Source organism: Buteo buteo, chromosome 11 (genome assembly GCF_964188355.1).
Source record: "Buteo buteo chromosome 11, bButBut1.hap1.1, whole genome shotgun sequence".
Classification (NCBI taxonomy): domain Eukaryota; kingdom Metazoa; phylum Chordata; class Aves; order Accipitriformes; family Accipitridae; genus Buteo; species Buteo buteo.
This window is the reverse complement of record NC_134181.1, coordinates 24450362-24474167: the sequence shown is the minus strand read 5'-3', so window position 1 is coordinate 24474167 and position 23806 is coordinate 24450362. Positions and strand designations below refer to the sequence as shown.

General features: G+C 57.7%; 3 protein-coding genes across 12 annotated transcripts in view; 2 read left to right on the top strand and 1 right to left on the bottom strand.

Moving 5' to 3' along the window:
• POGZ (pogo transposable element derived with ZNF domain) overlaps positions 1-2930 on the top strand; it is a 39472-nt gene extending 36542 nt beyond the window's left edge. For all 10 annotated transcript variants that reach the window (XM_075040678.1, XM_075040680.1, XM_075040677.1 and 7 more), the window contains one exon: positions 71-2930. In XM_075040678.1, coding sequence (XP_074896779.1) covers positions 71-1643 — 1573 coding nt within the window. In that variant the 3' untranslated portion in view covers positions 1644-2930. The remainder of the gene's footprint in view (positions 1-70) is intronic.
• Positions 2931-4127: 1197 nt separating this feature from the next.
• On the bottom strand, positions 4128-7082 carry PSMB4 (proteasome 20S subunit beta 4). Its single transcript, XM_075040693.1, has 7 exons — positions 6922-7082; positions 6357-6563; positions 5811-5957; positions 5549-5630; positions 5339-5455; positions 4709-4797; positions 4128-4266 (listed from the first exon to the last, which is right to left on the bottom strand). The coding sequence occupies exons 1-7, from the start codon at positions 7041-7043 to the stop codon at positions 4254-4256; spliced, it is 777 nt and encodes a 258-aa protein (XP_074896794.1). The 5' UTR covers positions 7044-7082; the 3' UTR covers positions 4128-4253.
• Positions 7083-7597: 515 nt separating this feature from the next.
• Positions 7598-23535, top strand: CGN (cingulin). Its single transcript, XM_075040688.1, has 21 exons — positions 7598-7653; positions 13269-14317; positions 14478-14578; positions 14826-14895; positions 15101-15196; positions 15516-15667; positions 15968-16109; positions 16192-16404; positions 16761-16909; positions 17182-17323; positions 17410-17610; positions 17857-18063; positions 18147-18404; positions 18908-19078; positions 19189-19350; positions 19893-19982; positions 21237-21320; positions 22235-22353; positions 22445-22553; positions 22677-22840; positions 22933-23535. The coding sequence occupies exons 2-21, from the start codon at positions 13292-13294 to the stop codon at positions 23072-23074; spliced, it is 3798 nt and encodes a 1265-aa protein (XP_074896789.1). The 5' UTR covers positions 7598-7653; positions 13269-13291; the 3' UTR covers positions 23075-23535.
• The last annotated feature ends 271 nt before the right edge of the window (positions 23536-23806 follow it).

The window sequence follows — 23806 nt, the reverse complement described above, 5'->3', positions numbered from 1 at the left end:
GTTTGTTTGTTTTCCCTCAACAGCTTTATTTTCTTAGCGTTAAGAAGGTCCTGTGTTCTCTCCCTTCAAGGCACATTCAGCCCCAGGACAAAAGCATGAAGAACACATGTCCTGCCTATTCCCCAAGTAAAGCTGCTACTGTGAAAACAAAGTCTATGTTACCTGCAAAAGATGACCTGGAGCCTGAACTGGCACCAACAGCCTACAACAGACCTCTGGTCTGCCAGGAAGAGGAGTGCTTAAATATTGATGCTCAAGAAGATGAGCAGCCAACAAAGGAGCCTGAGCCTGCAAGCAAAAAGGAGCAGTTGTCAGTAAAAAAGCTGCGAGTTGTACTGTTTGCTTTGTGCTGCAACACTGAACAGGCTGCAGAGCACTTCCGAAATCCTCAGAGGCGGATCAAGCGCTGGCTACGAAGGTTTCAAGCTTTCCAAGAAGAGAACTTGGCATCGTTGTCAGAGGGCAAGTACCTCAGTTTAGAGGCTGAAGAGAAACTAGCAGAATGGGTCCTCACACAGAGAGAGCAGCAGCTGCCTGTGAACGAGGAGACTCTCTTCCAGAAAGCCACCAAGATTGGCCGATCCCTTGAAGGTGGCTTCAAGATCTCCTACGAGTGGGCGGTGAGGTTCATGCTACGGCACAACCTCAGCACACATACTCGAAGGGCAGTGGCTCACCCTCTCCCCAAAGATGTAGAGGACAACGCCAGTTGCTTCATTGAGTTTGTGCAGCGGCAAATCCACACTCAAGACCTGCCTCTCTCCATGATTGCAGCCATCGATGAAATCTCTCTCTTCCTTGATGTGGAGGTGCTGAGCAGCGATGACCGGAAGGAGAATGCTTTGCAGACGGTGGGAACTGGGGAGCCCTGGTGTGATGTTGTCCTCACAATCCTTGCCGACGGAAGCGTTCTCCCAACACTGGTCTTCTACAGGGGTCACGTACAGCAGCCCGCCAATGTGCCAGAATCTATCATATTGGAAGCGAAGGAGAACGGATACAGCGATGATGAAGTCATGGAGTTGTGGTCATCCAGAGTGTGGCAGAAGCACACGGAGTGCCAGAACAGCAAGGGCATGCTCGTGCTGGATTGTCACCGAACACACCTATCGGAAGAAGTACTTTCCTTGCTGAGTGCATCCAGCACTCTGCCGGCTGTTGTCCCTGCTGGCTGCAGCTCCAAAATCCAACCTCTAGATGTTTGTATAAAAAGGACTGTGAAAAATTTCTTGCATAAAAAGTGGAAAGAGCAAGCCAAGGAAATGGCGGACTCCACGTGCGACTCGGACATTCTTCTCCAGCTGGTGTTATGCTGGCTGGCAGAGGTCCTGGAGGTCATTAGTGACTCTCCTGAACTTGTGCAGCAGTCCTTCCTGGTGGCCAGCGTGCTGCCTGGTCCGGACGGCACGGCCAACTCGCCCACACGCAACGCTGACATGCAGGAGGAGCTGATTGCCTCCCTGGAGGAGCAGCTGAAGCTGAACGAGGAGCAGCAGGAGGAGGCAGCGGCTGAGGTCCAGGATCGGACCCAGGCCGAGGAGTCTGCAGACCCAGAGATCCTCCATCAGCTCTTCGAAGGGGAGAGTGAGACTGAATCATTTTATGGCTTTGAAGATGCCGATTTGGATCTGATGGAAATCTGAGCACTGATCTGCGAATCGTGATCCAGAAAGGGTTATTTTTTAAATAAATGTTGGATGAGACCATTACACTTCCCTGTGGATTTGTGGGTTTAGGAAATTCGTAGGCGATCACTCAGATAAATAGCCATTTATGCTGTTCATTTATAAGTTTTGTGCTTTTTTAAAAGAAAAATCACTGTGTTGGTATTTTCTGAAAATATATTGTGGGTGAATATTTTTGCGTTTTCTTTACCTCACTGTATCATAGTTTTCTGTTTTTATTGTGCAGAAATGTTTTGAATTATACATTGTCAATGTGACCATTTCTAAAGAAAGGAAAAAAATATGTAGCTAATGAACCAGTATATAAATCTTTTTGGTTGTCTTAACACAGTTTTTTTGGTTTTGTTTTGGTTTTTTTGTTTTTTTTTTTTAAACACTTGACCCAGAGATTTAGGTTTCTGTGGAAAATTTAGATGAGTTATTGCTCTAATGTGTGAACCTTCTATAATTGGCCATTAAGATTTGGGTTTGGTTTGGGGTTTTTTTGTTTTGTTTTCTAAAGAAGAGTAATTGTTTTGCTTGTGAATTTGGACGTGGGGTAAATACACAAGCGAAAGCATTTTGCCTGTTCAGTGCCAGCAACGCTTCTTGGGAGCCACGACACTTTGAACTGGGGTTGAACGGAGATCCGCAGTCAGGGAGTCAGGGGCAGTGCTGACCCAAACCTCTCGCTTTCCCATTGACTTTCTGACATGGTGCAGTGGTTCCTCTCCTCCATCCAGGAAACCACCTGGCACCCACCTTGCTCCAAAGAATTACTGACAGAGGGTACACGGTGGAAGAGGAAAGTCCAGTCTGTCCTGATCTTCCTGTACAGTAGGTGGGAGTTAAAACTGTACGGACCATTAAAACGTTGACCTTTTAACTACTAGTAGTTGATAAACCTGCTTTAACCAGTGGCATCAGACACTACGTTCCTTAGAATTAGAAATCTGACTTAATGAAACAAACTGTGACGTGCACAAAAAGAAGACGTTTGTTTTTATTTTTCACTGCCAGCTTAAATTTTTCTACAATTTGCATGTTTGAGGGTTTTTTAATTGTATGTATTATGGTATAAACGGAAAGCATTTTGACATACAGAATTCAGAAGCACCTGCACCTTTCTGTTTCCATAGAGGTTTTGTGAACCTTCCCTATTACCTAAGGAAAGCAGGAGGCAGCATGTGCAGACCTGTAAATGGTTCATCTTTAAAATGTACATAAGTGGAACATTTAATAAAACCAGGGAAATGGATTTATAAACATGTGTTTTTATTATGAAGAACTATTTAACTCTTGTGATATCGTAATGCTTAATATAAAGTGCATCATGAATTCCTCTGCACCATGCGAGAGTGAGCCTGCCGCGTGCCATGTCTCAGCTGTGCCTGGGTTGCAGGCTGAGTTCCCTCTCTGTGTGCGAGGGGACACAGAGTCGTTTAGCATGTCCTGAAGAAACCCAGAGATGGGATAGTAATTAAATGTGTTTACATGTCATTAACACTTGAGGCAGACTTCTGTCCAATTTACACTTCTGCCCTTTAACTATACAGTAGGTTCAATGGAACAACCTACTCTCCCCAGTGAGATTTTCTTTTTTTTTTTTTTTAAATAAAAGTCTGAAAAAATCATTAATAAAATACTCTCCTGAATAAATATTTTTACTGTTGTTTATCTCGGGTAGTAATAAATACCACTCAATATTATTTATGAATTTATTTCATATAAGGCTAAGAAATACTCAGTTCAGCCCTATCTGAAGTACATGTAACACCATTTTGTTACTATCCGCCTGTAGCCTGTGGGACTGGATGGAGGGGCAGCTCCTCTGGCTGCTTGCAGGGACCTGCAGGGCCATTGTCTTTGATTTTTGGAGCCCCATGTATCCCAGGATATCCTGCTGTCGGTCAGCAAAGGCGTAACTCCAGGTGTTCTTTTGTTAGGGCAAATCTTAAAGTAACTTGCATATTTAACTTAAGATTTAGCAAACAGGTACTGGCCAAGACTAGTGCTAATCCTGGTGTCCTACAGGTAAAACATTCCAGCTACTGCTTTTCGGCTGTCTTGTATAGCAACACAAACCTGCAACTCACAAACCTTTACTAGAGTGGAGACGTGGTGAAAGCAATCCTTGTCATGGTCACCTCCAGCAGAGAGGAGACCATGGGCGCTAATGAGAGGTAGTTAGGGAGCACCTTGACCCTGCTCACACACACCCACTCTTGATCCCCACCTGATAAAGGGACTGCCAGGTCAGATACGGGAGGAGGACAGTACCTACCAGCACCCCAGCCAAGAAAACAACAAAAGCCATTTTTCTTCTTGCTGCCCTTCTCTAGCAAAAATAAGGACTTGCAGCTGTTGGTGACCTTCACTGTCTGAAACCAGGAGACTTCCTGAAGTCAGTGCTTCTGGAGCATCCCACAAACTCAAGCCCAACTGTAGCACAAACACACAGGCTTGTCTTAACAGGTTTATTTCATTTCCAAAACAAGTCAGATCAGAGCTTCAAAAGGAGTAACCGATTTACAGCATATATAAAGGGTGATAATGTGGACACCACAGCCTGTAGCAGCTCTTCAGAGATCATTCAAAGCCACTGCAAGAAGATATTTTGATAAAGGTCAGGATACTACACAACCTGGATGCAGTCAGCATCTCACTAAGAAAATCAACACTTTCGCTTTTATCAGGTGCTGCCCGTCAGCGACACTTGTTCTGAGGAGGTGCAAAGGCAGCAAAGCAGACGGTATATCCACAAAAAGCCTTCCCGTTCCAGAAGGAACTCGCACTAATGCCTTCAGGCCCTGGCCATAAAGGGGAGAGCAGCCAGGCAGAGCGCAGAGCCCAACACTGCCTCCTGGAATGCGAAGACTGCGGTTGCAGCGGGGGATCAAGGAGACTCCTACTGAAGTACGCGGCAGGGACGTTATCCCGCAACGGCTGCGCATCCCATGGCCTTTATTAACCACTTTATTTTGCGCCTTCAGGATTTGCCAGACTGCCAACTCACGGACCAAGAGCTCAAAGTGAGGCATTACCTGACAAGGTGTGCTATGTCCCAGTTGGCTTCCAGGGTCAGGGGTCCCTCCACCTCCACGCCTTTCTCCGTTGCAATAGCTACTTCATACTGAGGAGAGAAAACATTGAAAGTTCTCAGTAAAGCCTGAATTCCATACCTGAATTGAAGATGGGCCCTGTGAAAGCTCCGATCAGTAAAAGTCAGTAATAACAGCTGTCCTTTAAACACATTTGTTTTAACGTGGCTTTGCATTCAGTAACATTTTACTTTTTCCTTGGCAGGCAAGTCGAGGTAGTTGATAGTAGTAGACAGAAACACTTCAAAGCAAAAAGATTGCAGCCTCTGGATACTACAGCTGTGGAGATGGGAGAAATATCATCAGATCTAAGAAAACACCAGAGATGAGCATCACTCAGACTCAAACAGCTCTTCTGAGGCTGCAGGACACAAGGGGAGACTGGCTATGGAGGACAGCTTTGCTAACAGGACCTCGTAATGTACCCCACCCCTGCCAACTCAGTGAGTTACTGCAAGGATTCCCGAGATCAGGGACAGAAGACAAGCTGGGGTGAAGACTGGAACATCACCCTGAGGCACAGAGCAGGCACACCAGCTCTCCAGTCATGGCACGTCAGAGCGGGGCACTCACCCTGTTGAACGATCGAGCATCTCTGTAATACAAAATTTTCATGCAACGCTCAATCAAGTCACGGGCCTCTTCCTTCGTCAGGCTGGATTTCTTCTCCAAGACTTCTCTCATTAATGGCTAGGGAAAAAAAAAAAAAAAATCCAATAGCTCGACAGCTCAGTTCACCCCGTGCCGAGTTCACTTTAGCAGCTGAGCAAGAGCATACTCTACCTGAGCTAGGTACGCTCCGTAACCCGTGGCAAGCGTAGGGGCTTCGTAGGCAACACCGAGCATGTCCACATAACCTAGGAAGCTGAAGGGACAGATCTGTGAGCATTTCAGCTGCACAGGCAGGGCTGTGTCAAGGAGGGACTTGGCTTTTGAGCGGCTGCACCCAGCCAGAGACCTCTCCAAATCCCGTGCTATGAGAAGCAGCCCCGGGGAAGGACATGCAGTAACCATCACGCACTCCATGTCGCTCATCTTTGCTCACCTCTCGCCATTGTAGTAGCCTCCGATGACAACAGTGTTCCAAAGCGGATTTATCTTGGACCTCCGGTTGTACATGACTCTTGTCAGCCAGGAATGAATGGCTTTCGGGCTGTAACTATGACCATCTCCCAAGAGCTCCTCGTCGATTCTAATTTAGGTAGAAATTTCCCCCAGTTAAGAAAAGCTAGAAACCACCCAGCTAAAAGAGCAGCAGCCTACCTCTAGCTGCACCCCCAGCAGGACAGAGTACACCCCCTGCAAAATCCCCACAGGCTGTTTTCAAACAAAACCTTACAAGAGGTCAATCAGCCAAAGGGCACAAAGAATAATTGACACCGGTTCTCCAGGGTGCTCAGCAAAGAATTTGGAGAAGATACCTGTACTGAAGTGATTGTGAAAGGACAAGGGGGATTCCAGCTCAGTTTTATCCCTGCTCAGGGAATGCATTTAATTACATTTCAGTCCTTTGAGAACTGGGAAGAGAGAGCAGCACAGCACGAACTACAGCATGGTCAGGGCTTGCCCAGCAGCCTGGCACAGAACTTACACCATCTGGTCAATGATCTGCTTGAGGTACTGGAAGTCGGCGTAGTCACCGGATGCCCCCAGCATGGTGGTGTCATTCACCTTCAGGAGCCTGGAGATGCTGCGGAAGCGGGCGAGGGAGCCGTAGGAGCCCATCATGTCTGCAGCGATGATCACCCCCCCGTCGAACTTCACTCCCAGCACCGAGGTGCCCGTCACCATCGGGCTCCTGAAGACCCAAATGTCAGCGCTGACCCGGCACCAGGGAGGCCCCGGACTCGCCCGGCTCCTTACTCCTCAACCCATCCCCCTGTTTCCCCTCCCAGCCCCATTTCTTCCCTCCCAGCCCTCTCCCAGCTCCCCCAACCCCATCTCCCCCCACGCCGCCCCCCTGCCCCCCAAGCACTGCTCTTCCCAGCCCCCCAGTTCCTCCAGTCACCCCAGTCTCCTCATCCCAGATCCCAGAAACCCTCCCCCGCCCCTCCGCTCCCTCCCACCTCCCCAGCGCCCCCTTCGGCCCACCCCCTCCCAGTCCCCCATCCCCAATCCCACCACATCCCCGCTCCCCTCAGCCCCCCCGCACTCACAGCGTCCGGGTGAAGGGCAGGACGCCGGCGACGGGGCCAGGCCCGCCAGGAACGTACGTCTGCCCCGGGGCCGGGCCCCCGGCCCAGAACGGCGGCGGCACCCGCGCTCGCCCGACCTCCATCTTAGTCACGGTACGGCCCGCGCTGCGCAGGCGCGGAGGAATAACGGCCGCTCCCGGCCGCCGTAGGCCTAGGCGAGGCGGCACAGCGCCATCTTGGGCGTGGCCGGAGCCAGGAGGAGAGGGATGCGCCGGGCGCCATGTTGTGTGTGGCGGAACTCTCTTGCGCGGACTGTAGATCGCCCCTCGGTGCCGGGGGCCTCGCCCCCGCCCTGCTGCAGGCCCGGAGGTCACTCCGCTGTCCCTTAAGGATCGGGGGCCGCAGAGGCCCCGCGCAGGGGGGGACGGCAGGGCCTGGGACCGTCCCCGCCACACCGTGCCCTGGGCGAGCGAGGCGGTGCCGGGGCACGAAGGCGCCGCTGCCCTGGACGCAGCTCCCTCCCCAAGATGGCGGCGTTCCGCCGGCGGCACCGGCCGCCTCACGTGATCTCCCTCCCGAGGCGGCCCGTTAGCCGGCGGGGGCGTGGTCAGGGGCGTGGCAGATCGGCGTCTGTCCCCGCCCCGGGGCGGGGCCGGGCGCGGCGCGGTCCAACGGGCGGCCCTGGGGGAGGGGCCTGGGCGAAGGTAACAGGTTGCGGTGAGCAGCGGCGGGGAGTGGAGCCGACGGCGGGCGGTGAGTGCGGAGGACCCCACGGCAGCGCCTATAGGGCCTGGGGCCGTAGGGGCTGCTGTCCCGGGAGGGTGTCCTGCCCCATGGCAGGAGCCCATAGGGGCTGGGTCTATAGGTGTTGTCCTTCCTGGGCCGTGCCCTGCCCCATGGCAGAGCCTATAGGGGCTGGGGCCATAGGGGCTATTATCTCTGGGGTGTGCCCTGCCCCATGGCAGAGTCTATAGGGGCTGGGGCCATAGGGGCTGTTATCTCTGGGGTGTGCCCTGCCCTATGGCTGAGCCTGTAGGGGCTGGGGCCATAGGGGCTGTTATCTCTGGGGTGTGCCCTGCCCTATGGCTGAGCCTATAGGGGCTGGGGCCATAGGGGCTGTTATCTCTGGGGTGTGCCCTGCCCTATGGCAGAGCCTATAGGGGCTGGGGCCATAGGGGCTGTTATCTCTGGGGTGTGCCCTGCCCTATGGCAGAGCCTATAGGGGCTGGGCCTGTATGGGCTTGCCTTTGGAGAGGGGGATTCTTCCCTCTAGAAGATCCTATAGGGGCTGGCTCTATGGGGGTCCTTGTCCTTGTCGTGTGGTCCACCCTATTGCAGTCCCCATAGAGGTTCTTCTCCCCAGGGTGTGACCTGACCTATAGCAGATCCTATAGGGAGCCCCAGGGTGCTGCCCCGGTGAGGGACCTGGGTTGTCCCTATTCTGCTGGCTCTGCTCCATCAGGGACCTGCTGTCCCCTGTAGCCCCTACGGGAACTGCCTTTACCTGCCGTCTGTGGGGACTGTCCCTTCCGTAAGGGATCTGCATTTCCCTATGGAAGTTGTATCTGCAGGTGCTCTTGTCCTTTGAGGAGCAGTCCCATACAGGGACCCAATAGCATCCCTCTATAGGGCCCTCTGTAGGGGCGGCAGTGACCATCACCGCTTCTCCCCGTTAGCATGGAGATAATCAACCCCTGCCTTTTCTCACCCAGAGCCATGAGTCACAGGAGGGCAAGTTCCATCCCGAAGCCAGGAAAAAGCCTTTTGGACCTGGCAGGTTCAAGGGAAATTTTGCACCAGCGTGGAAGCGACATGGCTGCTGCGGCCAGGGCCCTGCCCTGCCAGAGTCCTGAAGCTTTAATGCAGGGAGCTGCCCTACTTCACCAGGCTCCCGGGGCAGTATTTTTAGCAGCCTGTTTAAATAAGAAAGAAAAATCTAGGGCTTGGGTGTCATCCCTGCTGCCATCTGACTTATTTGCTGCCTCGAGACTTATTTGCATCTTGAGGTCCCGATGCACCGGCTCTCGCTAACCCGTCCCCATCCTCTGACCGCTGTTGCAAGCTTTTGTTTGGGAGGGTGTTTGCGGCTTCCTCAGGGCTGGCTTTCCTCTCCCACCACCCCAACCAGTTGAGCTGGTTTGGAGTGGAGCTGGATTTCCATATCCATCCCTGGAGACAAGGTGCCGTTTGCCGAACGGAGCCCCCTTGTTTGCCGAACAGAGCCCATCGCCTGCCATGTCGTGGCTGCAGTACTCGCAGCATCTCCCCTCAGCATTGTCTTTTTAGGGGTGGGAGCTGCAGGATCGCCTCCGAGGGCACTGCCCCAGGGACGGAGGTTCTGCGGTCCCCACGGGGTCAGCGTGATGCCTGCGCACTCATGTTTGTGCTGCCTGAGCCGGCCCTGGGGATCGCAATGATATGGGAAGAGACGGGGATCCCCAGTTTGGGGTGAAACCAGAGCATCCAAGCCTTGCAGCACTGGAGACCTGTGTGGATCCACATTATGTCCCCGGAGCTCTTCCTTGCTCCCTGCTGGTGTCCCCCAGGAAATATTTATCCCCATGAGCATGTGGATCAAAATAATTCTGGTTTCAAAGGCACAACTTGCTTGGAAACCAGTAAACTGATCTGATCGGTGCTGCAGTAAACACGTTACAGTGTGGGTTGTGCCACGCTGGTGGTTTTGGGGCACTGCAGTGGAGTGCTGCCCTCGGCATGACAGTGGAAAGCACGGTTTGGTAACGGATGTGACCCAGAGAGCGTAGTTTGGCATCGGGTCTGACCCTACGGTGTTGGAGCACAGGGTCCCGCAGGAGGGACAGGGCTTTCGGTTTCCAAAATGGGGCTCTGGGAGAGGCAGGGAACAGGATTTTCCAGTCTCTAGGTTGATAATTAACCCGAGGGCTCTGCCTGTGGCTGGGCTGGGATACAAAGGAATTCAGTCTTTATCAGCTCCCGTGGGAGCCCCAGGGGACATCGCCTGTGGGGCGACCCTTATCCCCCATGGACAACCCTCTTCCAGCCCCTGGCACAGTGCTGGCATGTAGATGTCATGATAAGCCCGTCCCTGTTGTGTGACGCAGGTGCCCTGGTTTCGGGTTCCTCTGACCCGGCTGGCAGCGCATGGCTCACATGCTCGGCCGAGGATTTATCGGGGTTTCGGAGTTTGCGGGAGAGCAGGAATAGCCGGTCTCCACTGGTGTCGGTGCGGGCTAGCCCGGTGGTGGGCAGGGCGCAGGCACAGCTTGTGCTGCCTGCACCTGAAATCAGCCTTGGACTTTGGCCCTGAGCAAAACCAGGGCTGCGTACAAACACAGTTGAGCAAGCAGCGCTGCAGGCAGGGCAGAGCTTTGGGGAAACCCTCGGTGGAAATAGCCTGAACCGTGCCAGGAGCCAAAAAACAGGTGACGGGGGAGAAATGCCGGGTTTGTGCATCTCTGCTGGCCCTTTCCCCGCGATGTCGGTCTGGACATGAAGTGCTTTGGGATAATACGACAGCTTTTGCTTCCCGTGCTCAGGGGGTGCAGCAGCCACACAAGCCGACCTGCTCGGTTCAGACGGAGGTGGCCCAGAGATGGGCTCTGGCTTCAATGCAAAATGGGGCCAGTTCCTTGCTGGGGTCCCAGTGTGCAACTGCCCGCGGTCAGATTACCTGCCTGACCTTGATGGAGGAGGATCAGCCCGACCTGGCAGCCATCACCTTTCCCACCTGGGTGTTTTTGGCTCTGGAGGGGAGCGGGAGAGCTGGGGCGAGCTCCTGCTCGGTGTAGGAGCCTTTTCCAGCACCGCCTGCAAATTGCAAAACAACTTTCTGGGTTAACGTCGTCGGCACAAAGGGCTTATTGTGCCACTGATCTGGGCAAGTGGAGCTGGCTGGCCGCCATCCCCGGCGCTGCCGGCCGGCAGCGTGATGCCGGAGGTGCGTGACCGCCGGCAAGAGACCTCTCCTGCTGGTTTGCTGCCTGCCTGCTCCTGCCAGCTCTGCTCTTGCCTTGGCCGGGTGCGGGACCCCCATTGCTTGGTGCCGTGGTTGCTGCCAGCCTGACCTGGGGCAGGGTTAAGGTGTGTTGGAGTATGGCGCACACCCTGGGGACAATAACCAGCCTATTTTTAGCCCCAATTCTCTATCCCTTCTACTTCCAGGCTCTTTCCCTGCGGTTTCCAGTGAAATCCCCTCCCGGGGCTGTGTTTCCAGCCTGGGGCTCGGTGTTGCTCTCCCACACAGGAATGTGATCCGGCTCCAACCCTTTATCTACAAGCTGGAGTCCTTCCAGGAGGAAGGAAGCATTCCTGGGAGTTTACTGGCCAGGCCTGGCTCACCTGCTTCCTCCCAGCTCCCCAGATGCCCGGCTTGTGCCTCCAGAGCCCCCCAAAACTCGGAGCAAAGCCATGCATCTCAAGCTGGTGCTCCCTTGGAAAGAACAAATCCTCCTCTCCCCAGTCCGGTCCTGTGCCGACTGGGTTTGACCCCAGCGACATCCCCAACCGCATCCGACCCCTGTGGTTATTCACCCCCTGCTTCCCATCGTGCCAGGGCAGGGGTGGGCGGTGGGGCAGAGCTGCATCTTTTGCCGGCTGCGGTGATGCTGGCACAGATGGGGCTTTGCTCGGTGAGCCCCTGCCCCACTGGCAATGCTGCAGGAGGACGCTGTGCCACCCCTTGCCACCCATCCAAAGGTCTTCCCAAGGCAAGTGCTGCACCCAGGGCTCATGGTTCCTACCCCAGTAGCGGTGGGGGCCGTCCCTGTGGCTTGGAGGGGATGCTGCAATGCCTGGAGGGACAAGACAGATGGGATTTGCTTTAGGGGCTCCTGCTGCGAGTGCTGGGCTGAGGGTGTGTTTATAGAGGCTGGTGTCTGTTGCTGATCTCGTTAGCTGGACACCATGCAGGAATAACGAGCTCACGATTCAGGGGCTCTTCTCCCATCCCATGTGTCGGCTCCTGGGCTGTTTTGCCTGTGGAATAAATAGCTGGTCTCTTGCCTGCTGCTGCCTGCAGCTCCTGGTTGCTGCCCTCGCTGCCGGGTCTGGGGAGGGATGCAGGAGACCCAAAGGGCTTGTTGTGACTCCGGCAAAATGGAAGAGCCGCAGGAGCCATCCCTGCCAAGTTTGGCTGGGGGAAAGGAGCAGACGGCGGTGGTGGGGAGCTGGCAGGGCCAGGGGAAGCAAATGACTTGTCCTTCCTGGCACTGCCCAGCGGGGTCTGTGCTGCACCCGCTGCTGCCTCTGCCCCATGCTTCTGCTCTGGGCCCAGCATCTCTGGTGCTTTCCATCTCTGCAGAAAGCTGTGTCCCATGGCAGCAGGGCTTGGGCTCTGGCTTCTTCCCCAGGGTGGGCACAGGAGGAGGTGTGGGCTCAGGGCTGACGTGAGGACGTGGGAGAGACCAGCTGTGCTGGGCATCCCGCTGCTCCATTTGCATTTGTGCTCCATCCCTGCCGGCTCCTCGCTCTGGGCTGGGGCAGCTTTGAGGGCAATATCCAGACCTGAGCTGAAAGCATGGGGTTTGGGGTTTGCTTTTTTGTTTTTCTCCATGCATGTGATGTGTTTAAGCATCCCCCTCCCTGGCTCAGGGTTCCCTTGCATCCCGGGGTCCCCCGGGACACCCTTCGGGGGACGCAGGTGCGAGCTGAGCGCTCAGCACCTCACTCCACTCCCAGCATCCAGTTTATGTACAGCAGAGAAAGGAGCCGCTGGTGCTCGGGGTGGGGGAAGCACGATGCTGCGGGGCTCAGGGGCTGATTTGGGGCTTTTTCATCACTTAAACCCCCTAGGTGCCTATAGGGGAGCTCATCCCCCTCCGTGTCCTCAGCTGCTGCCGCTCTCCTGCCGGCCGGCATCACCCTGGGTGCCGCCAGGACCAAGGGGGAGGGTTACATCATGCTGTTCCCAATATGTCACTGCTCATATCTGTCCCCTCCCCACGGGACCTGGGCAGCTGCCCTGGCCGCGGGGACAGCGGGCGCTGGGAGTGATGCTGAGGGACGCTGGAGCTCCGGCTGCAGCGAGGCTGCGGCGTTCCGCAGGCGCCTGGGAGGCAGCAGGAGCAGAGCCGGGATCTCTGCTTCTGCATCCCCGGGGTCCTGCCGCCAAGGGCGAGCGGCAGGAGACACGGTGAGGGTCTGGCCGCCGATGCTGTGTGCGGGGTGGGGGGGGGTTTGCTCTCCCTGCCCTCCCCAGCGTCCTCCCGGGAGCAGCCGGGCGATGCAAGTGCCAGCACAGCAAGCCTTGTCCCCGTCCTGTCCTGGGGACGCTGCAGCGCTGGCACCGGGTGTCCACTGGTACCTGTCCTCATGGGAAAGCGCTGCCGGACCGTCGCTGAGTGCTGACTCTGATCTGAGGGTGACTGCTCCCTTTCTCCCCTGCCCAGGACCACGGTGCTGAGCTCCGGGGATGGAGTGGCCGGTGAGCACCGCGATGGCAGAGAAGCAGAGCCCTGTGGACTACGGCGTCCAGATCCGCTTCATCAATGACCTGCAGGAGCCCCGGAGACCCCCCAAGGCACGGGGCAAGCCTAGCTCCTATGGGGTGGCGGTGCGGGTGCAGGGCATCGCCGGGCAGCCCTTCGTCGTCCTCAACAGCGGCGAGAAGGGCGGCGACTCCTTCGGGGTGCAGATCAAGAGCGAGGGCTCCTACCCAAACCCCCCCACCGGCCCCTGGCCCTCTGGCTCTGTCAGCTCCGACTCCGACCTGCCGGAAAACCCCTATGCCGGACGGCAGCCCAAGCGTGGCTCATCCTACAGCACCTCCGACGAGGAGACGAGCGGCATCTCGGCGACCTCCCAGCATGAGCCCAAATCTCTGCCGGGCAAACGGCTGCTTGGGGAGGAGCTGCGGAGGACTCAGTCCCACGGGGATCTGCTTGGTGCTGCCTCAGACGAGCCCTTTGCCGCTGGTGCTCCCCGGGCTGGTGGCAGCCGGCAGCACCGGGCTCTGGCCGGCAGCAAAAGCAGCAGCATGTTGAACATCGCACCGGAGCGGAGCAAAGCTTCTGGCTCAAGCGTCAGGGCCAAGGACCCCTCCTCAGACACAGAGGCCGCGGTGGTCACTGGTGGCAGCGATGTGGACACCAAACCCCTCTCCTCGGTGGATTCGCTCATCAGCAAATTCGACAGGAAGGTGCAGCAGCGAGGGCGCGTGGCCAGGAGGGGCCGGATCGCCTCGGAGGAGAGGAAGCGCTCCCAGAGCCTGGACAGCCGCGTCCCCCACCGCGACGTGCCGGATGCCAGGGAGCTGAGCAGTGCCCAGCGCCAGGCCGGTGCCATTCACCCCCAGTCCTCGGTGCCCGCTGGCAGCCTGAGCCGCCCAAGCAGAGCTGGAGGGATGGAGGACGGCGGGACAAGGAGCCAGCGGGCAAACCGGGGCGTGGAGGAGACTGTGGCTGAGCGGCTGCAGAGCAAAGCCCAGGCAGAGCTGCAGGTACCAGGGGGCCGGATCCTGCTGGGATCACAAGGGTCACCAAGGGGGTCACTGGCACCAAGGCAAGTGCTGGCATCCTCCAGAGCAGTGGGACCTGGAGGGCTGGTGGGCGGACTCGTGCCCTTGCCAGAGATGAGCTTTTTTTTATCCCTTGCGGCAGCTCAAATCCACCCCGGACCTGCTGCGGGACCAGCGGGAGGTCACCCAGCCCGGCAGCACTGAGCACCCCAAGGAGCTCATCTACAGCATCCTGAAGGAGGGGTGAGCCCCCCAAATCCCCCCTGAGTGCCCCTGTTGCTCCCTGCCCCTTTCTGGAAGTCCCAGTGGTTGCGGCTGGGATGCTGCGGGTTGGTTTGGGAGTGGGGATGCCCCTGTAACCAGCTGGTGCTCAGGATTTTTGGGGAGCGAGTGGAAAAGCGCTGGGGATGTTCCTGCACCCCGGGCTCAGCCATGCCCCCGCTCCACCCCCCCCATCCCCAAACGCTTCCCCCGGCTCTGTTGCCCACAGGAGCAGCGAGAGCGAAATCTCCCTGAAGAGGAAAGCTGCCCGGCTGTTTGAGAAGATGCAGGAGCTGGCGGTGAGTCGGGGCCATCCTGGTGTTTGGGGGGAGACTGCTCCCCAAGCCCCCCTCTGAGGGTCCTACCTTCCTGGCACCATGTCCCAGCATGCCAGGACCACGGCAGTGTGCAGCTGAAAGGCTGTGGCTGGGGACGGAGCTGTGGTCCCGGGGGGTTGCAGCACCCTGAATCCACTGAGTGAGCTTGGGGGGGGGGTCTCTCCAGGCACCTGCCAAGGATGTGGCGTGTTCCCAGCCCCAGCACAGGGAGCTGGCCAGGAAGGTGGAGGAGCTGCAGGAGAAGCTCAATGAGGAGACCAAGGTGAGGCCAAGCAGAAGGTTGAGGGGCTTAGGGAGACACGGGGTCACAGTTTACATCCCTGGGAGGGGGACAAGCACAATGGGTCCCTGCTGTGAGCCCCTTTTTACTTGGGCTTGGGAGCCCAGGCAAGACCAAATCTTCTCCTGGTCTGATTTACACCCCTCTGGGGTGTCTCAGGGATGCTGGGGGTGCAGAAGTCCTTCCCATCCCCAACAGACCCGGCAGGGGGGATGCTGGAGACGTGGGATGGGAGCATCACTGGCTGCTCTGCCCCCAGGAGGGGATGTAACTGGTGTTCGTTCCCCCGCTTCTCCTGCAGCTCTGCCAGAAGCTGGAGCTGACTAGGGAGCCGGTGAGGAGCAGCTCTGCTCGGGCGCTGGAAGCCCGGCTGCGGGAGGCCGAAGGGGAGAGCCAGCGTCTGCGGGGGACCCTGGAGAAGAAAACCCAGGAGCTGCAGAGAAGTTTGCAAGAGTAAGAGCTGCAGTCGCACTGCTGAACATGCCAGGGCTGGGGACATTTGTCTGTCCCCGGTGGGGGGAGACAGAGGGTGGTGGGAGGGTGGCAGGGGCGTTTGGAAATGCAAGGAGGGCTGGGGGAGTGCAGGGTGGGTGGCTGTCCCCCCTGTTGTCCCCGTCCCCTTTGCCACACCGGGATGAGCTGCCCACCAGTGTAGATGCTTATGGGTGAGGGCTGCAGCCCCGGCCCTTTGGGGTGCAGATGTGGCCGGGGTCTCGTGCCCTGTGCTGTGAAGGACTCTGCGCTGCCCTCCAGGCTGAGCGAAGTGAAAACAGCCAAGGAGCAGGCAGAGACCTGTCTGGGTGACTGCAAGGAGCAGCTGCTGGCAATGCACCGAGAGCTCGACGACCTGCACAAGGGCTCCTGTGTGTCCCCGGATGGCGAAGCCTTGTACAAGGTATGGTGATGGTCGCACCGGGGCGTGAGCATCCCCCTGTGTCGCTTCGCTGGCACTGAGCCCAGCTGTCCCCTTCACCCAGGAACTGCTGGAGACCAGGGAGGAGCTGGAGGAGGCCCTTAGCTCCAAACAGCGTCAGGAGGAGCAGCTGCGGCTGCGGGAGCGGGAGCTGACAGCGCTGAAGGGAGCCCTCAAGGAGGAGGTGGCCAGCCACGACAAGGAGCTCGACCGTGTCCGGCAGCAGTACCAGAGCGACATGGACCAGCTGCGACGCAGCATGGAGGACATCTCACAGGTCTGGCCATGAGGAGGGCTGCTGGGGAGAGCTGGTGGATGGGGACATGCTGGCTGCAGCTGGGGAGGGTCTCTGCTTGGAGTCATGTCCTTGAATTCCCTCTTTAAATGGTCCTGAGCTGGAAATGGGGTTTGTGTCCTGCCCCAAGAGCATCCGTCTGCCCCAGCTCTCTCTGCCCCATGGCGGAGACCCTGTGGGGTGAGTGGAGCCGATCTGCAGAGGTGTGGAGTCTTCCCAGATCCCTTCCTGGGTTCCCTGCGCTGGTTCGGGAGGGCATTAGCTGCGGCAGGACCTTAGCATTGTTGGAGCATCCTGCAAGGATGCTCTGCAGCTGAGTACTCCACATTGCAATGCAGGATCAGGCTAACCTGGAGTTGGAGAGGCAGAAGATCAATGCCGTGGTGAGGAACTTGCAGCGGGAGCTGGAAGAGAGCACGGAGGAGATGGGGCACTGGCGGGACATGTTCCAGAAGAATAAGGACGAGCTGCGCAACACCAAGCAGGAGTAAGTACCCTCACTGCGGCTGAGCTGGAGGCACGAGCAGCTTTCATGGAGGTCCAGCCACTCGCGACCATCTGGCATCTTTACTCCAAACGCCGTTAAAATGGGTCAGGAGCTGGGATGGGACTGGTTCTCCTCCTCCCCTGGGCATGTAGGGAGGAAGGTGATAGCCGAGCTGGGTGCTGCTCTCTAGGCATGCTGGGACTTGGGAGTGGGGGTGTGGGACACAAGGATGCAGGGATGGAGTTGGGTGGCCTCATCCTGCCCCTCTCTAGGCTGCTGCAGGTGAAGCTGGAGCGGGAGGAGTTTGAGGAGGAGCTGCGGGAGCTGCGGGAGCGCTTCACAGCCGCCCGGGAGGAGGCAGACCAGGCACGGAGCAGCACAGTGGACCCCAGTGAGCTGGAGGCACTCAGGAAGGTGGGTGACAAGGGAGGAGGCGCACGCAGTGCTGAGGACCGCGTCCAGCTCCAAGGGTCCCTGACGCCCCGTCCCCTCCATCCCAGGAGCTGCGGCAGATGCGGGAGGCGCAGCGGGAGCTGACGGCAGAGAAGCAGAGCCGGGAGGAGCTGCTGCGGCAGCAGGAGCAGGAGCTGGCTGTGCTGAAGGGCACCATGCAGGAGGAAGCGTCCAGCCACGACGGGGAGCTGGAGCGGTACCGCAGAGATCTGCAGCAGCTCCAGGAGGAGCGGGACGAGGCCACCAAGGTGAGCGCTAAGGGAAAGGGTTTGCCCCCACCCAGCCACAAGCCAAGGAGCGATCCCCACTGTGGGCTGCCCTTGCACCTTCCTGTGAGCCCCAAATTTCGCAGCCGTGGGGCGGTGCGGCAAACCTGCAGCCCTGGATCCACCCGCTGTGGGGTCCTCCCAATGGATGCAAGCCCAAACTGCCCCCCAAGACTCCTGGGTCAGTGGCTGGCCCTGGGTCCACCCCATGCTGTGGCTGCATTGCAGGCAAAGGCATCCCTGGAGAGTGCGCGGGAGGCATCGGAGCAGGCGAGGAAGATGGTGGAGTCCAGCCTGCGGGAGCTGCAGGAGCAGAACGATGACCTGAGGAGGAAGGCCATTGGGATGGAGACACAGCTGAAGGAGTACGAGCGCTTGGGCGAGAACTGGGAGGGCTCCCAGGCGCGGCTCAAGGAGAAGGTCACCAAACTGGAGGTACTGGGGCTGCAGCTGTTCCTGAGCTGCCCTGAGCTGTTCTCCTGCCATAGGAAGGAGTTTGAAGAGCCCCATCTTTGCAGGCAGAGCGCAGGCAGATGGAGGAGTCACTGGGTGAAGCCACGGAGCAGCAGCAGGAGCTGCTGATGGCCAAGCGGTTGCTGGAGACCCGCCTGGAGGAAGCGCAGCGGAGCCTGGCCCGGCTGACACAGGAGCACCAGGAGCTGAGCACGTCCTACCAGGATGAGCAGAGGCAGAAGGAGCAGCTCAAGCGCACTAAGAGTGAGCTGGAAGAGCAGAAGCGCCTGCTTGACCGCACCACGGAGAAGCTGAACAAAGAGGTTGGGTGTCCGGGTGCCTCTGGGACTGCTTGCACCCCCAGGACCCCTGTCCCATGGGGCATTGGTGCCATGACACCCACTTTCTGTGCCACGGGATGGGGATCTCCATGATGACCTCGCTGGGTTAGGGGAGGGATCCGGGACTTTGGGTACAGATCTTGTTTCCCTGCAGAGCCAGTTGGGATCGATCCTTTCCTGATGTCCCGGGAGACTCTAAAACCTTGCTGTCCCCAGGGATCAGCTTCCCCTGGTGTCCTAGGGCCGTGTTGTCCCCTACCCTTCCCCAAGCGGCTCCTGCAAGAGCCCGGTGCCTGCTCAGAGCTTGGGGACATCCAGGCTGCTCTGGCAGGGCTTGCACCCCTTGCCATGATGCTCCTGAGCCCACGGAGCAGAAATGTCACCCCCATCCCCACGGGTATCTTCTCCCACCTCGAGTCCCATCGGCTCAGGACAGGGTGCATAGGCTGGTCCCCAGCCCCTGAGCAGTCCCCGCTCTGCTGCAGCTGGAGAAGATGACAGAGGAGTCGCATAGCTCGCTGGCCATGCTGAAGTCGCAGCTGGAGGAGTTCAAGGAGAAGTCGCGGAAGGAGATCATGGACTCTCAGAAACAAGCCAAGGATCGGGGCGCCGAGGTGGAGAAGATGCAGTTCAACATGGGACGGCTGCAGGACGAGGTAGGGCAAGGGCTGGCACGTTGTGGGTCCCCACGCTGTCCTCTTGGTCCCTCTATAGGGAGCCTGGGGACATGTCTCACTTGGAGATGCCTCTGCCCTTGATGCTGCAGGTTGCCCGGCTGAAGCAAGCACTGCAGGACAGCCAGGCGGAGCGGGAGAGCGTGCTGCTGGATAAGGAGGTGCTGCTCCAGCGGCTGCACAACCTCGAGCAGGAGATAGAGACCAAGAAGCGCTCCCAGGACGATCGCTCGCGGCATGTCAAGACGCTGGAGGTGGGGAGCGCTGCTCAGCGCCCCAAAACCACTCATCCCGTTCCTGCAGTGCTGTGTGCTAACAGCAAGGGGCAGAGCTCACCCAGCCATCCTCCATCCCACAGCTGCTGGGAAAGAGGAGTTACGCAGCCTGGCAGCGCTGCGGGGGGTGTGCTATTGGTACTATTAATATTTACTAATTGCCAGCACAGCTGGCTTTGTTTCGGCTCTGTCCGGCATTGCCCCGTGGCTTGGCTTGCCGCAGGCTGTTGCTTTGCGGATTACTGTCCCTCGATGGGGTGGTGGGTGCGCGGGGGTCTGCACAGCATCAAGCTGCTGTGTCTCATATCCAGGCATCTCCCTTTTCCTGCCTCCCGGGCTGTGTCGGAGCCTCTCGGGCTGGTTGGGTTTTGCTGGGTTGGAAGCACTGTTGGAGCGAACTCCCTTCCTCCAGCATCCCAGCTCACCAACCTTGGCTAGCCTGAGCCCCTCCTGCCACCTGTCCCCCTGCCCACAGGGACCCCGAGGCCCGTGCTGACCCTTCTGGTCCTTTCTCTTTGCAGGAAAAGTCCAAACGCCTGGAGGTGGAGCTGGATGAAGAGAGGACCACAGTGGAGCTGCTGACGGAGAGGGTCAACCGGAGCAGAGACCAGGTAGGTCAAGTGGTGCCGCCCTGAACCCGGCTGGTGCAGTGGCAGAGCCGCCCTCAGCTCTGGTAAAATAGCGCTGGATAAATTGGATCCTCGGGTGCAACTGGTCACCAGAGTTAAAACCCCATTAATGAGTCGTTAGCGAGCAGCCTGGAGCCCTCCATCACTCTAAATACAATCGAGATGACGGCGTCTGAAAAGCTGGTTCGGGCACAAACGGAAATCATACGAGCTTGGCACAAAAAAAAAAAATCCCCTGAAATTACAGGGTGAGGTTTGTGTTTGTGCAGGAAGTTGGGGCTTAAATTACGCCAGTCTCCAGGCTCTCCCCTCCCTCTTAACCCACCTGCTTATTACCTTCAAAGCCAGAGCTGGTGTTTGAGCTCTGCAAGCAGGCAGGAACTGCCTGCCGAGCCTCCCAGGATCCAGCAGTGCTGGGTTTTGCCAGGATCCCAGGATTGGCAGCTTCTCCGCTTATAGCCTGTCTGCCTCCTGCCCCGCCAGCATCCAGCCTGGGGCTTGGAAAGGGAATTCCCACCCCTCAGGCTATGGTGAGCCGGTGAAATGGGTTGTTTTCCTATTTTTTCCATCTGAGAAATGGGCACATCCCAGGGGAAACTTTTCCAGTGAATCCTGGATGTGTCTGAAGCACAGGAGCTGCGGAGCAGCAATGTGCATGAAACCACAGCTGGGTTTGGCTCGGAAGTGGCCCTACTGGCTTTTGGGGCTGCTTGAATAAAATTCAAGCAAGTTTTTATATAAACTCCAATTTCCTTTGCTTTAGAATAACGCACAAAGCTGCATATTTCACCTCGGTCAACCTAAAAGAGGCCCTTGGGGTGGTTCTAATTTTGCTCCATCGGTGGATCAAACCCATTCCTGTCCCCGGCATGGCTGCACTGCCGTGCCTGACAGTGCTGGGCAGATCTGGGAGCGCAGCCGGGTCTCTGAATCCCAGTCCAACCAGTTTAAACCCTCCAGTGGAAAATTGCAGCCCTCGTCTCTGGGCTGCTCGCCAGAATGGCAGTAACTAATTTAGGAAGGAAACAAAATCCTCTCGTTGGGGTTTTTTGGTGTTACTGATACCGGCTGTGTGCCGTGGGATGGCCACTGTGTGGCTGTTGGGTGCCCTGAGTCCACCCGTGCTCTGTGGCACTGGTGTCATGGGAAGAACTTGCAGTGGCCTCACTTCTCACCGAGCAAACACAGTGGCGAAGGACGTGGCAAAACCAACTCCTACTGTGTCCTTGTCCCCAGATTGACCAGCTGCGGGCAGAGCTGCTGCAGGAACGCTCCAGCCGGCAGGACCTGGAGTGTGACAAGGTCTCACTGGAGAGGCAGGTACGGCTGAGCTGCAGAGGGGACGGATCTAACCTCTCAGCCATGGGCAGAGCTGGAGGGCAGCTGGACCACTTGTCCTGTGAGGGATGCAGGGCAAAGCATCCTGGTACAGCCCCACTCCTCGCTAGAGCACCCCTAGGAGAGGGACCGTGTTCCCAAGGAGCTTTTCCTGCTGTAAAACCCTCCCCCCTGCCTCCTCCCTGCTCTGGATACGGCCCATCCCCGTCCTCCCCAGGCCCCATCCCTGGCTGGAGTATCCTTGGAGCTGTCTGGCATCTCCCTGGGGTGGCATTCCTGCAGGATCCCCCCTTTCCTTGCAGTTCTCCCCAGCCTGCCTGGGCTTGCACTCCAAACTCTTCGTTACCTAACCCTGAGCTGGCTCTTAACGAGACAGATCAATGGGAACTAAGCTCCCCGAGCTGTTCTTGTTCCCGGTGCAGAATTGCAGCTGCCAAGAAAAACACGGGACTCCTACTGGTGACGCCGCGGGGCCCAGCCCAGCGGCAGCCACCTTTGTTACCGCTGCCCAGCTGACGAGGCTGGGGTGACGCTGCTGTGTGGGACGGGGAGAGGAGCTGTTTTTTCTGGTGCTTTTGGGGATTTTTTTGGCCAACGAGGGTGTTTAAGAGCAGAAACTGGGGAGCTGGGGGATGATGAGTGTCATGGAGCCAGCAGGGGCTCTTGCACCCAGCGGTCCCTGGCACATCCTGGTATCACCTCATGCCCTGGCTGGTGCCAGCACAGCTAATTGCCATTATATAACCCAGCTCGTTATGTCTCCTCCTTGGGAAAGGGTTTCTGGGCCCTGACTCGCGGCTGGGATTTACATAAGCAAGGCTCTGAGCCTTTCCTGCTCCAGCTGGGAACACTGCAGGGGGTGACGGGGATGGCTTTGGGGTTTTCTCTCCCTGTAGAACAAGGAGCTGAAGAGCCGCCTGACCAGCTCGGAGGGGCTGCAGAAACCGAGCAGCAACATCTCGCAGCTGGAGTCGCAGGTGGAGGAGCTGCAGGACAAGCTGCAGGCAGAGGAGAGGTACTGCCCATGGAGACCCTTGCCTCAGGGGGTGCCTTCGCCCTCGCCGGGTGCCAGCCCAGCTTGCCCATGACCTATTGCCTTTCCGTAGGGAGAAGAGCATCCTGCTGTCCTCCAACCGCAAGCTGGAGAGGAAGGTGAAGGAGCTGACCATACAGATCGATGATGAGCGGCAGCACGTCAGCGACCAGAAGGACCAGGTGGGTGGTGGACGGGAGCCCTCAGAGATGCCAAGCGGCTTCGGGACCCACCAAAGGGACCCTTGGGCGCTTGTCCTGCACCAGCCCTCCTAATCCCATGGGAATTGCCCCGTCTCCCTGCAGCTGAGCCTGCGGGTGAAGGCCCTGAAGCGTCAAGTGGATGAGGCGGAGGAGGAGATTGAGCGGCTCGAGGGCGCCCGCAAGAAGGTGCAGCGGGAGCTGGAGGAGCAGCACGAGCTCAACGAGCAGCTGCAGAACCGCATCAAGGCACTAGAGAAAGAGGCTTGGTAGGGGATGCTGGGCTGGAATGGGGTCCCAGCCCCAGGCTGGAGGGTGGTCCTAGCCCCAGTGAGGGCTGACCCCTGTTCTCCATCTCCAGGCGCAAAGCTGCCCGCTCAGCAACCGATTCCTCCCTGCAAGATGACCAGCTCAGCTCAGATGAGGAGTTCGACAGCGCCTACGGGCCCTCCTCCATCGCCTCGCTGCTCAATGAGGCCAACCTCCAGACTAGCTCCTGCTGACGCCTGTCCACGCCACCCCAGCTGCTCCATCCCAGAGCAGAGCCATGTCCTGAGAGCCAGGCGAGGGACCAGCCGTGGATGTCACTACTCAATGCAAAAACTCTTCTAATACCAACGATGTGAAGGAAGGTGCCGCTCAAAAAGCGGTGGGATGGGGAACTCACCCCAGATGTTGTCTTGCCTCTTCATCTTGATACGGGTCTCAGGCTGCGTTTGCACTGTGGCTTTTTGCCAGGAGGGGAGCTGCTCGCCGCAGCCAGTGTCCCCATTGGTGACTGGGTCCTGCCGGGAAACCATGGCCCTGGGGTCCAAGACACGGCTCCAGGGGATCAGGCTTCCATGGAGGCAGCCAGAGAGCAGGACTGGAGTGGCTGGGGGTACCCACGGTTCCAGCCACCCTGGTTTATTTTTATATGCAACTGCCCTTCGTGTCCCCCCCGCCCTTTTTCCTCTCCAAGTGCTATTTTAAATAAAATGGAGCATTTTAAGGCCTGCAGCTCATCGTCCATCTGGGGCTGGAGGGATGGCGCAGGCTCTGGCACGTTGGGCTGTGTGGCACCAGGCTCCTGCCCGACTCAGGGAACACAGCTCCTTCCTTGCTCCACTGGATCTGGCCTGGAGATAAATCCTTGTTATCGCTAATTAACGAGGATGGGAGTCTTGCCAAGTGCTAATTAGCACCATTGCGTTGATTGGCAGGTGGTTACCACAGTTCCCCTCCGTGGCCTCGAG